We start from the raw sequence: 19,045 nt of genomic DNA, 5'->3' as shown, positions 1-19,045 counted from the left end.
CCATTTGGGTTGTTAAGCATGTGTTTTAATTCACCTTAATTTTAAAAATTTGTTTCAAATTTTTTGGTGGTTGCTAGATTTAGGATATCCCTTAACAGATATTGTTCATCTTAGAAATAATCACATATGCCTATCAGAATACCACCTATGTACCAGACATTGTTTTAAGTGTTTTTACAAATATTAACCTATTTTCCTCCTTCAAAAAATATGATGTAGGTATTCCCATCATCCCCAATTTGCAGTAAGGAAATAGGCACAGGGAGATTAAGGCAGTGGGACTTCAGAACCCATGCTCCTAACTCATTGCCTTTGCTATATTGGGTGATTTATTTTGTTGTTGTTGTTTTGTGACAACTATCAGTTTATTATTCCTGTTAGTCTCTATATTCTAATAGAAATACCCTGAACGTATCCCCTGATTTCTCTGGAAAATTCTAAATATGTGATTCAGTCTACTTAAACTACTACTAGTTGTTGTTCCCCTAGTTTTTATCACAGTATATTTTTATCTGGGTTGCTTATTTTATTGGTTATGATCCATATTTTCTTCCTGGAATATCACTTTTTCAAGGTTAGGGACCTGTGTTTCACTCACTGCTGTATTTCTAATGCCTAAGTGATTGGCATAGAGCAAATGCTAATAACTGTTGGTTGCATGAATAAATACTGACTTAATTAAAAGTAACTTTTTGTTTTATATAATGTGATTCAGTCAATCAACCAGTATTTATAAGCACCAATTCTGTGCCTAGTGTTGAGCTCTGTATATGGCACTTGCTAAATACCAGGTCCTCTTCCAAGCACTCTATGTAAACAACTCTTAATCTTTGCGATAATCCTAGGAGGTGGTCTGAAAAGATCCTCCAAAATGTTAAGACATGGCTCCTTTCCATACGGAGCTTCAAATCTAGTTGAGAAATAATACTAATGGAAATGAAATAGTTAGAAACAAAGCAAATGTGTACTATAAATATATAATTATTAAATTTTGAGAACAGTCTTATTTTAAAAAAGAGGAATATAAAGGCAGGTATTTCAACTTTTAAAAGGAGTTGGTACTTCATTTTGGTCCTAAGTGGATAGAAGAAGGGAAGAAGGGGATAATACTCCTGCATAGAACAACTGAATTATAATAATGGTGTATGTCATTGGGCAGGTAGAAGGGGCCAGGACATATATAGCTTTGAAACCCAGGCAGAAAATTTTGAACAAGAAGTGGTGAGTATCAGTAAATCAGTGTGTATGTGTGATTTATAAAGTCAGGAAAATAAGTCTTCCAGTCTTATTAGTGGATTAAATAGAATAAAGAGCATAAAGCACTTGTCCCAGTTTGTGCCATATAGTTAACTATCATTAAATGGTAGCTATTATTACTGCTAACAATAATAGTAGCAGAGGAAGTTTTGCCTTGAAATTTTAAACTGGATAAATAGACTCATTCTGTTTTATTTATGTCAGGTCTATCTAATTTGTCTTTATAAAGTTTAAGTATTGATAGTATTAATTAAGACAAACACCTGTGATTCTCTATGAAGAAATGAGCAGACCTCACATATACTCCAACAAAGAAAATATGTTTAAAAATTTTATTTTTTAAAAATTTTTAATGTTTATTTCATTTTGAGAGAGAGAGAGAGAGAGAAAGAGAGAGAGAGAGAGAGAGGGAGACACAGAATCTGCAGCAGGCTCCAGGCTCTGAGCTGTCAGCATAGAGCCCAACATAGGGCTCAAACTCATGAACTGGAGATCATGACCTGAGCCGAAGTCAGATGCTTAACCCGACTGAGCCACCCACGCACTCCAAGAAAATATGTTTAAAAAAATTTTTTTTAACGTTTTATTTATTTTTGAGACAGAGCATGAGCAGGGGAGGGGCAGAGAGAGAAGGAAACACAGAATCTGAAGCAGGCTCCAGGCTCCGAGCAGTCAGCACAGAACCCGACACGGGGCTCGAACTCCCAGACCGTGAGATCATGACCTGAACCGAAGTCAGACGCTTAACCAACTGAGCCACCCAGGCACCCCAAAAATATGTTTTTAATGTGATATCTATAGACAAAAGTAAAATGTAATCACATGATCAAGTTTTCAACTACTAGCTACCTATATTTTATTAAAATGTGCTATATGCCACCATGGAAAATAATGTGATGTTTCCTCACATTTAAGAAATTAAAAATAGAATTACTATATAATATGGTGATTCCATTTCTGGGTATACACCCAAAAGAATTGAAAGCAGGATCTCAAAGAGATAATGTGTACACCCATATTCATAATATAGAAGCAACACAAGTGTCCACAGATGGATGAATGAATATAAAATGTGGTGTACACACACACCACACACACACGATGGAGTGTTATTCAACCTTAAAAAGGAATGAAATTCTGACAGATACTGCAACATGGATGAACCTTGAAGACATTACTCTAAATGTAATAAGCCAGCTGCAAATACTGTATGATTCCACTTCTGTGAAGTATTTAGAATAGTCAAAATCATAGAGACAGAAAGCAGAATGGTGGTTGCCAGGGGATTGGGAGAGGAGGGAATGGAGAACTATTGTTTAACAGGTATAGATTTTCAGTTTTACAAGATTAAAATAGTTATGGGGATAGGTAAGTGTAATGGTTGTACAACATAGTGAATGTATTTAATGTCTCTGAACTGAACACTTAAAAATAGTTGAGATGGTAAATTTCATGTTATGTGTATTTTACCATAATAAAAAATATTGGGGGAAAAAAGTGCTATTTGTAACTCTTTAGAATCCAGTTATAGCCCATGGAAGATGGGCTTGATATACCCCATGGAAGATGCTTCACTAAAATTCAGCTAGTATAAAAACAGGCATTTCCCAGAGGGATAAACAGAGACAGAATAATAACCCCTGAAAGATCCTCCATAAACTTCAAAGGATATGAGAATGCCTGTAAGGTTTTTTGTTTTGGTTTGGTTTTGGGGTTTGTTTTTGGTTTTTGTGTGTGTATGTGTTTTTTTTGTTTTGTTTTGTTTTTTTGTTTGGTTTTTTGGGTTTTTTTTTTGATGATAGGGGAGGTGGAGTATAAACAAACTGTATCTCAAAAAGCTTTTTTTAAAAAAAAAAAACTAATTATAGTGTACCAGTTTCTGTAGTACAATATATTTTATACCAACTATTCTCCAAACTGTTTCCCAGTGTTAATGGTGCAAGTTGTAATTAAATATCATGCTAGATGAAGAAACACAGGTCAAGGTTCAAAACTAGCTAGGTATGGATGGACCTTCTGTAAAAGGGGAAAGGACTAAAAAGTCAAAAAGGAAGAAAATAGAAAGCAAGGGACAGAGAGAAAAAAGTGATTAAAGTCTTCTAAAGGTTTTAAAGCCAAGAATTCGAATTTGAAAATATTAGTCAAAAATCACCTAAATTCATGCATGCAGTTTATGTTATTTTTCATGTCTCCTAACATAGAAAACAATTTCTTAATGCAACACCCCAGGCCTGTTCCATCTACTTAACAAAGAAAGGTCATCTATACATAAAAAGGGAAAAGTACTACCTTTGCTGCTGAAGGGCTGGATTAATCTTTTAATAAAGTCTTAAATATTTCTAATTCCCTTTGTCCTTAAACTGGAATTAATCAGACTTGAAGCCATGTTTTCTGTCCTTTTTATCTCTCTTCTCCTTTGCCTTGGTGTGGGCCAGCGGTGCCACACATTCCACCCTGCCGTCCACACCCGTTACACAATCCTCCATCTGAAGTGGAGCTTTACGGACATAACCACTCTTTTCCCAGCCATAGTCTTTGCAGCCTGCTGACAAAAGGTCTCTCTGCCTCCTGAGGGTCTGTATGCAACTATGACACACTGAGTTTCTAACAAGAAGATTAACTTGGAGTGAAAGTGCACTGTGGATTTTGGGTGCAGGTCACTGTTTGCTGTTCTGGCTGACAATGTACACAGTGATTTAAGCAACGCTCCTTTGGGCATTTTAATTTAGGTTGTGGGTATTATGTGATACAGTTGTCAACTCTTGGTTTTTCTTGAGGGCAATTAGTGGAAAACTGGTTTTTCTCTGTTTGTTTTGGTTTGTTTGGACTATTTGCTCAAGTGGAAGGAACCTGCCTTTGACACTGAGGCAAACTCAACAAAGAGTTCAGGTTGGTTCTCCATCTCTGCCGTGAAATGAAATCATTTATGATATTTTCGACATCATGACATCTCTTGGTATCTACTCTCCCAAGCTTGTTCCAACTGCACCCTTATGGGTCAGACAAATTTGTGGATCCCAGCACCTGGGATCCAGGCGTGGTTTCCGTTTTGCTGGCCAGCAGGCAGATGCTGAGACCAAAGACCTGGGTCATGGCTACGTAATTGCAGAGCAGCCATGACACGTTCTGAGAAACAAAAATAACTGCTGAACACCAAAGTATATGTGAAAGCACTTCCCCACTTTGACTCAAGAATATTATCACGAACCTTAACAAAACAAAGCAATGGCTCTGAGTCAGTCTTCTCAACATTAGGCCTGAACCTGAGCATGCTTTTGAAACGAGCTAAAGGTTTAAACAGTGAGCAGACTCTGTTTCACTCTGTTTATTGCTATATCCTCCATTCTGGCTTTGTCCCAGAGATTTCCAATGGCTCTAGCGGCTTTGGAGTCAGTATCTCTGATGTATTCGCATCTGACCTCTGACCTAAACTTCAGTGTTATTTTCAGCTGTTCTTTGACAGGGAATCCAACAGCTGCTGTTTAATACCACAGACAACTTGTGGCACACGCTGGGTTTCTAGCAATAGGATTAATCTGCTGATCTTAGCTCTGATTTGAAGCTGCATAGGTGGTGGGGGGAGAATGAAAACCAAACCTGAAAGTATGTTGTTATCCTTTTTAAAAAAAAATGTGTACAATATACAATGTTATTCTTTAATTAAACAAAAAACATTTTCGTGATGTAATTAAAAGGTGATAGCAAGATATATTACTCCCAGGTAGTTGTGATAACTGAATTAAAAATGCTGCTCAGTGGAGTGCACTAGTCACAGAGAAATCCTGAAATGGTAGATATCTATTTGATAACTGCTCATTGAAATATTTTTAAAATGTCCCTAAGATATATGAAGCTCTGAGAAAATGTGACCATGCTGCATAAACTTCATTTGACAAAAGACATTAAGTTTTAGAAAATCAAATTGGTCTAAAATTACAAGCAGTTCTGTGGCTTAATCCCAAAACAAATTCTAGAACTTATTTTTAAAGTACATTTTTGGGGGTTTTCTTTGCATAAGGAAGACTTAAAAATCTTAAAAAGATTAATATTCAGGTCCATGACTGGCTGGTTTCAAAGTCCACTGTAACTGTATAGAGTCAATGGCAAAACTAATTTGAATTGTCAGGATGTAATTTTTTTCTTTCCATTTGCTATCAAGCATCAGCTGATAGGCAGAGAGTTTAGAAAATGCCCTCCCTAATTAAGATAATGGCAAAAATAACAGGCACTTAGTGTTACCATTCTAGGGGTGTGGCGATTCTTTCCCATTCTCTCTCTCTCTCTCTCTCTCTCTCGATAAACTCAATGGGGTTGTCTATTTTTAACCTCCTGTTCTTTCCTTTTGGCAGAGTAATCAGTGCAAGCTGAGCTCTTTCCCTGAATGAATCCAAGTAACCCCAGTGATTGCCTTCTGAAATGACCAGCAGACACACTTCTGTCCAGAGGCTGTCCAGAGTATAAATTCTGGTTCTGAAGTACCATGTCCAGCCGAGGAAGTCCCGGTGTGGAGTTTTCCACGACGTCAGTTCAGTAGCTGTTCAGGCCGGAGACTCCAAAATTGTTATAGCTGTCGTAAAGGTAAGGTAACAACTTTCTTTTTTCTCCGTGGCTGTTGGCTTTGTGCTGTGTGTTGATAATCCTAGAGAACATTCCACACAGTCGGCAGCACACAGCATATAGAAAATAACACAGCAAGTACATCTTCCTGCTTTCTTAAATTGGCAACTAACAGAAACAAACCTCTAAGTCTCAGCTACTTACTGTAGTTTCTCTTTCAGTTAGTAGGAAAACATCTGCGGGCAACTTAATTAAAACAAAATCAGAAACCTCTACCATGTACTTTCGGTTTGACTTTGAAAGACAAGGTATTCATGACTACAAGTTCATGATTACCAGGCTGGAGAGTCAAGTGGACCAGTAAAATGTCTGTGATTTTTTGAGAGTGGATATGATGGAGGAGGGAAGAGGTCGGTCCCAGGAGACAGGGAGTGGCACTGTTTTGAGCATGATGGAGGGCAGGGAACACCTAATAAGAGGCTCTGATATGTGCCCTCCACAGCATTGGTTTTGACATGGGGAAGGCACTAGTAAATTCTTAACACATTTTGGGGGAGTGAAGACCCTGCCAAGGAAGGTGCAAAGGGCATGCGTCAAATTTGCCCTTAACAGCAGGAGGTGGAAGCCACTTGAGGCTTAAGGCTATTGGATATTTTATGTCAAACAATTTGCTGATTGCAAAGATGGCCACATGCCTTTAGGTTGAAGAAGATATCCATGATTTTTATTTCCTATGAACATGTCCCGCAAAAATCTCTGAAGAATTTTGCTTGCATTTAGACAGTTCACAACCTCAGGAATTCAGTGTTTAATGAAGGAAACCGGGCAAACAAGCTGATGCTCACCAGCGAGTTACTTCCAGGACCTCACCAGCCTGAGTTGAATGATTTTTCTGGCCTTTGTTAGAAGCCTGAACCGAGTCCTGTTCAGTTTAATGTAGTTGCTGCAAATTTTATGTTAATATGAAAATTTGTAACAGGAAAGCAGCACTTGATACTGAACACTATACTTGATACGATTCACTATAGAAACACTGAATGTGAAGTGTTCCTACCAGCATTATTCCATTGCTCTTGAGACCTGGCCCTCATGTAAACAGCACCTCTGCTGACTACCTTGCCCTCAAGTCCTTTCAAAGGCAATAGGTGAACATGAAAAGAAGCCTGGAGCAGAAGTAGCAAAAGTTGATCATTTGCATGTGATTTTATGATGCTTTGAGTAACTATAAATTTCAGCAATGAGGGAAAAGAGGCAAACTCATTGTTTAAAAAAAGCTAACTTTTCTTTCCCTCAAACAGGGAACGTTTCTTAGAGCAGGAAGAGGAAGAATGTATATGGAATAAACTATATGAGAATCAGAGGTCAATTGACAGTACAGGAAAAAAAACCCTAAAATTACACTGGAAATACTTGTTTTAACTAGACTGTGTTTCTAAGAATGTTCCCTCTGATTACCTTCCACAACTTCTTTAACTCACTGGTGCCCCATATCAAATAAATCTCAAGCTATTCAAAGTAGAAAGGAGTAGAAGTGTCTGTGTCTCATCTGTATGGGTTTGTTTCAAAACTGTCTTAGGCACTAATGATCTGGACTGGCCACACGTTCTTTTTTTTCATTTCTTTTCAGCGATTTGCTTATCCAAGTGCACGTGCCTGTTAGTAGTTCCCCTTGCTTCATCAGTTGTTGCTTCTTAGAAAAGAAATTCCTCAGGAAATGCAGTGGTGAATTACATTTTGGAGCAGTGGAAGTGCCCTAAGTGTGGAAAACAAGCTGGCTGCATTCATATGGCTGTTGTCAAACACATCTAATTTTATTGACATTTTCATACCCACGTTATTGATTACTTAACAACAAAAGTTGGAAAGTGTTATGTTTTTATTTCACTATAAGTTAAAAGTCTGTTGCTTCATCTGCTGTTTATTCTTTCCAGTTGAATGAGCAGGGTCAAGGTAAAGACACTAATCAGCTTAAATTGCATTTACAAAACCTTTCCCCTTTGGTGAAGTTTGCATCCTGCTTGATCAGGTGCAATTTCACTATTTTTATGGTATTAAGTCTTGTGAGAGAGAGAATGTACAATTGTGTCACAAATTCTGTAACTTTGTGCTTTTCAATAATAATCTACTGCATGTGTTCTTCATTTGGCAATTTTCAACTTAAATACAATATGCCAAGAGAAAAGAATTTACCCTAAGAATAAAAAACAAAACAGTGCATGGATTTATATTAAACTGTTAGATTTTGGGGCGTCTGGGTGGCTCAGTCAGCCAAGCATCTGACTTGGGCTCAGGTCATGAACCTGAGGACCTTGGGGTCAGGTTCATGAGTTTGAGCCCCACATCAGGCTCTGTGCTGACAACTCAGAGCCTGGAGCCTGCTTCAGATTCTGTGTCTCCCTGTCTCTCTGCCCTACCCCTGCTTGCGCTCCGTCTCTCTCTGTCTCTCAAAAATGAATAAACATTAAAAAAAATTTAAACCTGTTAGATTTCAATTTAAATAAGGCCTATCTCTATGAAAAGAATAAAGTGTTCACAGTATAACTGAAACTAAAAAAGAAAGAAAAAAGAGAAAAGAAGAAAAAAGAGAAAAGGGAAGGAACAAGAGGAATTGAAAGTACATTTTATTTCATTTTTATTTTTAGTGTGGCAAGTGGGTACAACTTCAATTGGCTGAATCACAGCCCAATCTTCTAGAAATTGGTAGCAGTCAAGATGAGACCAAAAAACTTCTTCATGATCATGAACTTCTTTTGGCCAAGCTCAAGGTAAGATATTAAAATGTGAAGCAGGTACAAAATTAAAAAGAAATAAAAAGCTATTTCTTATACTTCCTCTTGATTTCTCTGATATCACTGGCCTATGGCCATTTTAATATAGTGCCACATAGATAATGGAAAAACTCTATAGTTATTTATGAGCAAATACCAGCATTGGAGAGAAGTAGCAAGATTTTTAAAACCCTTCCCCAAATGTGATCGAAAATATGGAGTGATAATATTTCACTGTGGAGAAATAACTATTTTTTTTCCTGGCTGTCTCAGTGAAAAAAAAAATTCCATCATTTTTCCATTTCATCCATTATGCTGTCAAATCACAACAACAGATCCAAACTTTTTATTGTTAATGATACCTGCTGGCAAGAATAATATAGAAGCTTATTTTGCCTCTGTTGAACTATTGAAAGCATCTGATTTTGTATTTAATATTAAGAGTTATTGAAACCAAATAATAATTTTAGTAAAATTAGAGTTATTATTCCATATATATATTGTGGTTATTTAGTTCAGAATCTAAAAATAAAATTATCTTGAGATTGCCAGATAAAGTATCTATTCAGGGCCAGCTACATAATCTGTGGAGCTCAGTGCAAAATAAAAGGTGGACCTCCTGTTCAAAAAGCAAGAAAATGCTTTTTCTTGACCTGTCATATTGTATTTGATCTACTATTTAATGTCTAGCTCCTTCTGGCATGGGATACGTGTTGGGCGAGTGCATAGCCTCACAGGTTCTGGGCCCTGGCCATGACTCAGTGCACAGGGTGTGGGCCTGATCTCAACCTTTCCCAACTGTGCCCTGACCCCACCAAGCAGATGGCAGAGGTCACTGAACAAGGGCGGGGGAACAGACAGGATAGCAAAGAGAATTTCCCTGGGAGGCAGAACCCCATGTGAGATAAGACTCCAATCCTCCAGCACTTCCTCTGTTGTCCCAGTGAACTTTACTTACAAAACACAAATTTGGAAATCAAATTATTAAGAATTTCAAGGCAGTGACAGGTAGAGTCACTTTAAACCCCAAGTGGTGTCCCCTTCTAAGGACAGAGCTCTGATGCAGCCAGCCCTGTGAGTAATAGCCCTTGCGGGTAAATGAATGTCTTCACTAAGATCAAAGAGTGTTGATTAGGCAGCCTGCAATGACTCTGTGTTTTTAGTACTTTAATATTACTGGCTTCTTTGAACATCTAGGCTGGATTTTATACTTGCTTCCTAGATTTAGAAGCAGATATAAACTGCATCTGATATATACAGACAGTGGTTTCCTGATTGGACAGTAGTAAAAGTAATTGGGTATATCAGACTGGAAAGTTGAAGAAAGAATTAGTACTGAAGGAGGGAGCCATTAGAATCCAGAATTTATTTTCCTATTTAGACAGCTCCTTGCTCTGGTCTCTGTGCTATCTTTCAAAGGAGAAATCCCTGGCCACCAGGAAGTCCTTTGTATATAAGAACAGAACACATTATGATGTGAAAGAACATTGAACCAGGCATCAAAAGATCTATGTTTTAGCACTAATTATACCACTAACTAGCATAATTCAGCTGAAAATTCAAAGTCTTGCTACTGCTACACAAAAAAAACTGAATTCCACGAATTGTGGAAACCCAGCACTTCCTCAAAATTCCTGCTTATCCCCAGCAGTTTACTTTCTCATGGTCTCCTGTGTCCCCAGCTCCTTCTTCTACACCTGCCAGCTGTTTCTGCTGAAGTTAACTTGGACTCGAAACTACATCCCTTCCCCAGTTCCCATTAACAATTCATGCCAGCCAGCATTTCCTGGTCTATTAATGAAGTGTGAGTGGTGGGGAAGCTCATGGAATTCTGGACCTTTTAGGCTACCTCTCTTTTCTCCCAACCCTATTCCTGTCCAGGCCCACACAACTCCTGGGGGAGTGCTCTCTTAGGCAAAGCAGTTCAGCTTCACAGCAACTATGCTCAAATTTTTATTCCTAAATCCATTCAGGAGCTCTGCTGGAAAAGGGCTTCCCATTTAACAGGATCCACCCTCAGAAGGTGCTTGTGATTCTAGATTTTAAAGTTTTGTTGTCCTTTAATGCCAGTCTTCTGACTATGGACTAGCCTTCTGGACATCAGGCTTTTTAACTGTAAAATGAAGAGAGAGGATATAGATCAAAGCTTCATATCCTTTGTGGATCTTACCATAAGGTGCCATGGGATCACAGTGTGGTTTTAGGTAAAAAGGCCTTTGGCTTCACCTAGGCCTCATTTTCATGATGACCTCTTATGTCTATCTCCTATACCCTCCCTGACCCCCCGGGGTAACTACAAATCAACTCAGCCACCCACCGCCAAGAAATTTTAAATGTGTAGCATCATCCTCCAATATTGGAGGATTTGATTAAAAAAAAGAAACCAAGGAGTCTGAAGTCTGTTCCAGATTGGCTGACAAAAGCCTTTTTAAAATAACAAAAAGGTAAATTCCATATTGCAAATACGTAGATCACAATTTTAATCAATTTATTAGCTATTATGCTGTCAGTGTAGGCACAATTTAACCTGTAGCACAAAATTTTGGATCCAAGTTAGTTTTAATATGAGCTTTTGAATGATAAGAACATTAGTAGTTCAATAAGCCAATAATATTTAATATTAATGTTCATTCCAGTTTTTTCCTATGCACAGCATTCTGCAATTTGTTCTAATTATAAGAAAAATGCTCTTTAAGGGGTGTTGGCAGGGTGTAAGCTTCAGCACTGAGTTTACTCTGATTTGGGCGTAACAGCCTCTCTGGTCTCAGGTTCTTCATTTGAAAAATTATGATAAAAGCAATTACCCTCAAACAACTAAAAAGAAAATGTTGGGGGACAAATGCAATGATATATAGATAATAATAATAATAACAATTGTGTTAATAATTGATATATCAGAGTAATCTGGATATTTAATTTGATAGAAAAGCAATTTTCTTCCCTCCATTGAAAATTATCTCAAACCCTAGTATTTAGACTAAAGGAAAAATTTCTGGAAACAACAGAATTTTATGAGTTTTTCTAATGTTGGTAATGTTTATACCTGAAGATATTATTTTCTTTCAGCAGTATAGTACTTAGTTCCAGTGGAATGTCCAGAGAAAAAATATTCCTATTTTCAGTGGTGAAAGCATAATCATGTGGAAAAAACATTAACTCCCAAAAGGCATCTAGATTCCCAAACCTTACCCAAATTATTTCTAATGAGAAAGAAGAAATTCGGGAAAGGGGAGACAGATTTAAGTCAGGTGAAGATCTGCCTATAGTTGCTCTCGACATTACATTCTAAGTGGTTACAGGAGGTAAGAGGAACTGGAAATACCTTAGGGGATATTGCTGAGAATATTCTTCTCCTCAGCCTGTGCTTGCAACAACTACATTGCTATTGTCCAAAGGAATGATACAAACCAAAAAACTTCCGGCCACTGGCTTGTCTATTTATACATATGCAATATTAGCATTCAGTGAAGAATGACCCTTTGGAGTATAAAATACTAAATTTTACCTCTGATTTGACTCATAAAAGTATTGGTTTACCAGATTATGACTAAATTCCTCACACAATGAATACTCATTTTTGTCCTATTCCATTCACTTAGCTGGAAATGAATGAATAAGAGATAGTCAAAGTATATTAGTAGTAAAGCTAAAAGTCTTATTAAAACTTGCCTTAAACATGGAATAGCATGATTTTCTGCTGTAAACTTGATTATTTACTAAGAATATATAGTCTTTAAATTTTTTTGTGGTGAAATATAATATAACGTAAAATTTGCAATTTTAAGTGTTTATTCCATGGCATTAATTACATTAGTAATTGTTGTACATAGTGTTGTACAACCATCACCACTATTTCCTGAACTTTTCCTTCACTCCAAACTATGCCCTATTAAGCAGTAACTCCAATTGCTCCCTTCTCTGGTAACTTCAAATCTACTTTCTGCCTCTACAAATTTGCCTGTTTTAGGTACCTCATATAAATGGAATCAGATAATATTTGTCCTTTGTGTTGGGCTTTATTTCACTTAGCATGTAATGTTTTCAAGATTCATCAATTTTGTAGCATTTATCAGAACTTCATTCCTTTTTATGAATGAATAATACTTCATTGTATGGATATGCCACATTTTATTTATCCATTCATATATTTATGGACACTTGGGTTGTTACACTTTTCCACTATTATGAATAGTTCTACAATGACATTGGCACACAGTATCTGAGTACCTGTTTTCAGTCATTTTGGGTATATTTAACTTTTTGAAGAAATACCAAAATGTTTTCCACAGCAGCTGCATTATACTGTATTCCCATCAGTAACATACAAGTGTTCCAATTTCTCAACATTCTTCCCCCCAAATTTCTATTTTCTGTGTTTTGATGATAGCCATTCTACTAGGTTATGAAGTGCTTTTGATTTATATTTCTCTAATGACTAATGATGTTAAGCTTCTTTATGTACTTACTAGACATTGCATATCTTTCTCTGGATAAATGTCTATTCAAGTCTTTTGCCCATTTTTCAGTCAGGTTGTTTGTTTGTTTGTTGTTGAGTTGTAGGAGTTATTTATATATTCTGGATATTAATCCCTTGTTAGATGTAGGATTTGCAAATATTTTCTCACCATTCTGTGGGTTGTCTTTTCACCTTCCTGATAAGGTCTATTAGAATGTATTTAATAAGTAAATCTGTGTGACTTAACTTATTATGTATTTGTACACTACAGAAAATTTATAGCATGTATGTTGAGAATATGATGGAACCCTTTAGGACAGTATTAGAAGAGGACTAACCTATTTTACATTATCTGCACCATAGCAGTGTTTTATCCTGAATGTTACTTCATACAGGAGATTCATTTTCTCTTTCCCTATTTTCCCATAGCCACAAATCTGATAGATTTTACTCTGTCAGAAATTCTACTCTCTTAAGTTCTTCCACCCATCTCTCCTGCTCCCCTTTCTCTTCTCTACAGGAGTGAGGGGGTGCTGTGTTACCTGACTGGTGAGACAAGGAAAAGTGGCTGCCATGCAGAAGCCAACCTCAATGTCTCTCAGCACAGACCCTGACTGCCCATGGGCTACATGTTCTTTATTCTCTCTGCTGCTGCTGACCTGGCTGGGAGCCCCTGCCCAGCAGAGGCAGGACACCATCTCACCCTCTAGGGTGGTTCAATGTGTGTCTGTGCCTCAGACCCAAAGTCTTCACAGGCAGGTCCCATTGACATAGGTTTTAGGAAAGAAAAAGTAAAAGCCAAATCAACCCATCTTCTAATCCTGATAAGAGCAGATATTTGATTTGTATCTGACCTTGATGTCTACTTTCAGTTGATTTGTAATCTTGACAGTATAGAGGTGAGATTAATTTGTACCATTCAAATTCCAATACTTAAAAACGTTTTTTTTTTAATTTAATTCCAGCATAGTTAACATATAGTGCATACAGTGTATATTAGTTTCTGGTATACAATATAGTGATTCAGCAATTCCATACATTACCCAGTGCTCATCAAGATAAGTGTACTCCTAATCCCCTTTACCTATTTCACTCTTTTCCCCCACCCCAACTCCCCTCTGGTATCCATCTGTTTGTTGTGTATAGTTAAGAGTCTACTTTCGGTTTGTCTCTTTTTTTTTCCCCTTTGATTGTTTTGTTTCTTATATTCCACATATGAGTAAAATCATATGGTATTTGTCGTTCTCTGACTGGCTTTATACTCTCTAGCTCCGTCTATATTGTTGCATATGGCAAGATTTCATTCTTTTTTATGGCTGAATAACACTTCATTTTGTATGTATATATGTGTATATATATATCACATCTTCCTTATTTGTCAAGAGGCACTTGGGCTGCTTCCATAATTTAGCTATTGTAAATAAAGCTGCAATAAACATTGGGGGTGCATATATCCTTTTGATTAGTGTTTTTGTATTCTTTGGGTGAATACCCAGTTGTGCAATTACTGGTTATAGTTCTATTTTTAACTTTTTGAGGAACCTCTGTACTGTTTCACAGTGGCTGCAGCAGTTTGCATTCCCACCAACAGTTCACGAGTGTTCTTTTTTCTCTATGGCTGAAAGGGATCTGTGCCTTAGTATTCTACACTTGTGAAGTACCTGTCATATTTTTCACTTGATAATTTTGGAGAAAGTCACTGGAGGACTATTCCTGGGGGAATAGAAACTAGTAGGCAGTTTAATTTTTCTTTTACACTTTTGAAAAGGAGACCTTTTCTGTTAAAAAACAAAAAAAGCCATCTTACAATTATGAAACAGTATAACTTCCTAGTGATTTTGCCCACCTCACTTGGCACTTTTCTAGTCTACAGGGTATTTCTTTTCTGAGATTGGTCAGCTCCAGTGAGTACTTAGAGGTATGGAGTGAAATAAATTTGAATAGCATTCTTTAGATTGGAAAGTGCCATGGACAATGTGATAAGATATTGTTTTTATAAGAGAAGGTTGGTTTAAGTGAAGTCAGAGAGTCAATGACAATAGGCTTTTCAGACATGGAGTTAAGGTACATTAATATTGTAAATATCACAAATAATTTGTTAGTTCAGGCTAAGCAACAGTTCAGAGTGTGATAATACCTAATGAAGTGTTGATGGGAATTGATTTAGTGGAGGGGAAGGAATTCTAAAAGTGGAATATTTTGTAGGCATAGGGACTGTAGAGTAAAAAATTGGGGGTGGGGGACAGTCTATATTATCCCTGACCCTGGTTCAGCAGTAAAGGTTGGGCTTGACTCCTTGGCAGAAGCTGAAGGGCCTGTGGGAAACACGAGGCACTCACCATATTGCTCTGTGGCTGTGGCACCAAGTGACAAAGAATTGGCAAGAAAGAGAGGCATCTTCCATGTTTCTGTAGAAAACAGATAATGGCTTGGTTATAGCAAATACTGACACGTTTTTGACAACTTAGAAGGACTCAGTACACAGGTAGATTATGGTAGATTAAAGATGGCCATAAATATATTGGCACTCCTCCCATTGAGAATTGGAGTCTGTGTCCATTCTCTTAAAACTGAACAGACTCTGAGACTGCTTTGACTCAAAGAATACAGCATAGATAATGCTGTGCCAGTGTCCAGACCAAGTATCAAAAGACTGGCTGTCTTTACTTTCTGTAATTTCAAATAGTCACTCTTGGAACCTTACCAACTTGTGAGGAAGTCAAGCAGCACTGTAGAGAGGCCCATGTGGAGAAGCACTGAGGCTCCTAGCAACCACTCTGGCTGAGACCTTGGGTAACAGCCACCAACTTGCTACTTACGTGAGTGAGCCATCTGAGCCATGTTGGAAGTAGATTGATTCTCAGGCTTGGTTACGCTTCCCAGCTGAACTGTGTGAAGCAAAGACAAATCTTCCCCATGGAGCCTTGCTCAAGTTGAGGATTGTGAGCAAAATAAGCAATTATTTTAGGCCACTAGAATAGGCAGCAATTTGTCACATAGCAAAATATAACTAGAACTGAGGGTAACAGCAAGCGTGGCATCCTAAGGGGATTTTGAAGTCAGAAGTCATGAACCAAAAGGGACAAGAAGAAGAAAGCAAGATTTTCATGGGGAGACAGTTTAGAAGTCAAACTAAGTTTTGCTAAAATGAAAGATGGTGTCATGGTACTAATGATAAGCAAAAAGAAAATTCTGAAGCTTATAAATGATTTGCTTTCCGAAAATTGAAAGCAGATTAAAAAATATATCTATTATAATGTTACTCTATTTGAGTAGCATTTTGGTATAATTTCTTGAACAGGAGGAAAAGGTTTGTAGTTATAATTCAGCACACAGGTATATGCACAAAATATTATGGGTATAGTATGGAAAGAATGACTAACTGCCAGGGAATCCAAGGGAATCTTGACAGAGAAAGTGATATTGGCTGTCATGAAAATGAAGATGAGTTTTCCAGACACCATAGCCCAATTTAAAGCACAAACAATAGACTAGGAGAATATATTTGCAGTTTATATGAAAGGCAAAGGGTTACAATCCTTCATATTGAGAAGAGAGACAAATAAACCAATAAAATCAATAAAAAATACACAATTCACAGGAGGCAAATCGCCAATAAACCATGTAAAAGGGATGTTCAACAGCAGTAATAGCCTGAGAAGCAAAACTAAATAATAATAAAAAATAAACCATGATTTGCCTAATATCATTAAAAATTCAAGATATTTATAATATCTAATGAGTGAAAATATGAGGAAAGGGGCATTCTGCCCTACTGTTGGTGAGAATTTGGGTTGACACACTCATTTTGGAAACTTGCATTAAAAATGTAAAGTGCTTACATTGTGTGACTCAGCAACCTCACTTCTCTGAATCTCTCCTCAGAAATAAAAGCACCGGTAAAGATATAGATATGAAAGTGATTTTGCTATGATATTGAGCATCTTTCCACATGCTTTTAATGGAATAATTTAATTGGAAACAAAACAATGTCCAACAGGAGGGGAATACGTTTATAAATTGATTGTTTATGCTTCTTTCATCCTGTGGACGATTATGCTGAGTCCCAGGCTTCTTGTGATACAAGATGCTTAACCCAATGTTGGTTGGCTTTGTTAATTGTCACCAAATACATTCCTATTTGAAATCTGGGTCAAAAGTTAGGATCACACCTAGCATGTTTTGAGATCATAGGTCTGTGATCTCCAAGCTATTAGTTATTTAGAAAACAGTGCTTCTTTAAAATATAAATCTACAAACAAAAATTTTTCATTGAAAGTAAAACCCATAGCCTTACTAGTTATCACAAAAATGGTCTTGGTCTGAGATTTGAACTGACAGGACCAAACTCTTGACAGTTTAAGAAACACCAATAAGGGATGGCAGAGATAAGATGGTAGCACAGGACCCACTCACCCCTACTCTCAATACTCATTACTGCTGAGCTAGCTTAAATGTTAGTGTAATAATATCCCTTTTGCATTCTATACAGATGGCAACAGATCCTTCGGCTCTAGAAAAGGCCCAAATATATATTGTACTTACCCAAGAATGTATCTTTTCTAAATATAGACTTTGTCTTAGATATAATGTGTAAATGTGTAAAACTCAAGAGTTTTTCAAATGGCTTGGCTATATCATTCTCATGACAAATTCATGAAGCTATTAGTCCTTAGGAGAATAAAAGGCAAACTTCTGATTCTGTGGTTAGCCCAGTCTTCCAAATTACCCGTATCTTCTATCTCCCTCCTACCACATATTTGAAGTTCAGGGACTTGAATGAGATTAGCATTTTTGTCTTAAAAAAATTGTCTTAAAATGGAATACTGGTTCCAGTTCCAGGCAAGATAGAATAAATACTTTCCATGATACCTTCATTAAATGCAGCTACAAACCCTGGCAGAATGCAGGATGCTGAAAAGTAAGAGCTAATCAGTAGATTAAGGAAAGAGATCAGGATTCCAAATACCACCAAACCAGCAGTGTTTTTTTTTTCTCCCTCTACTATTGCCCAGCTTAGATTCAAAGGCAAGTTGACATCCTCAAGTATGCACCAGATGTGCACAGAAAAGGTTCTAGGAAAGTCTTCTCTTTCACGTCTAAGCAGTAAAAAGAGGACTTCTATGGGCCAGACAGAAAGGGAGGAAATACCCTGCTTTTGTTTTTGCTTTTTGTTTTTCTCTTTTTTCTTCCCCAGCCCAGGCAGTCCCTTAGAGTCAATCATGATGGAGAAAGTGGAGGCAACCAGGCAGGTGCTAAACCTCTGAGAGAGGGGAAACCTCTCTCTGACCGGAGGAATTATTGTCTCAGAGCTTGTGGTGAATTTACATTGCTTTTTTTTTTCTTTCAGGACTTTATTTAAATTCAAATTAGTTAACATTTAGTGTAGTATTGGTTTCAGGAGTAGAACTTATTAATTCATCACTTATGTATAACACCCAGTGCTTATCCCAACAAGTGCCTTCCTTAATGCTCATCACCCATTTAGCCCATCTTTCCTTCACTTCCCCCCATCACCCCTCTGTTTGTTATAGTTAAGAGTCTCTTATGGTTTGCCTTGCTTTTTTCCTCCCTCTGTTCTCCCCACTGGTTGGTCCTGCAGACCCAATGGTGGGAAGTGCACAGTGGAGTGAGGAAACCAAAGCTCCAGGTTTCAGTGCAGAGGACCAGTAAGGGGGCTTCTGTGGCACAAATTTCAGGCAGAGTCAAGCCAGTGAAATTAAAAGAAGCAATCTTGCCTTCCAACTCCATAACTCATATTTTTATAGATGGCTCTCTAACTTTCTTTTTAAAAAGCCCAATTACTATGTCTGTAGGCAAGGAAATCTGAAGAACTATAAGCTCTCAAGTTGTTTCATATGACACTTCTTAAAATTTTAAGTTTCAACTCAAAACATACCAAGTTTTTACATAATTGTATTTGGAGAAACTCAAATCATTCAAGGCTATTGCTCACTGCTTTCTGAGAACCTGAGATTCTTTGGTTCAGTGATTCCATAGGCTACTG

At 37.3% G+C, this 19,045-nt stretch overlaps 1 protein-coding gene across 1 annotated transcript in view; it reads left to right on the top strand.

Annotated features, from left to right (window-relative positions):
* The first annotated feature begins 5,585 nt into the window (after positions 1–5,585).
* CCDC141 (coiled-coil domain containing 141) overlaps positions 5,586–19,045 on the top strand; it is a 204,809-nt gene continuing 191,349 nt past the window's right edge. Inside the window, 3 exon segments of the mRNA XM_030326780.1 lie at positions 5,586–5,777; positions 5,780–5,835; positions 8,457–8,579. Of these exon segments, the coding sequence (XP_030182640.1) occupies positions 5,738–5,777; positions 5,780–5,835; positions 8,457–8,579 (219 nt within the window). The 5' untranslated portion in view covers positions 5,586–5,737.

The sequence above is a fragment of the Lynx canadensis genome, chromosome C1 (assembly GCF_007474595.2).
Source record: "Lynx canadensis isolate LIC74 chromosome C1, mLynCan4.pri.v2, whole genome shotgun sequence".
Taxonomy (NCBI): Eukaryota; Metazoa; Chordata; class Mammalia; order Carnivora; family Felidae; genus Lynx; species Lynx canadensis.
Note: the sequence above shows the minus strand (reverse complement) of the source record. Positions and strands in the feature narration are given on the sequence as shown.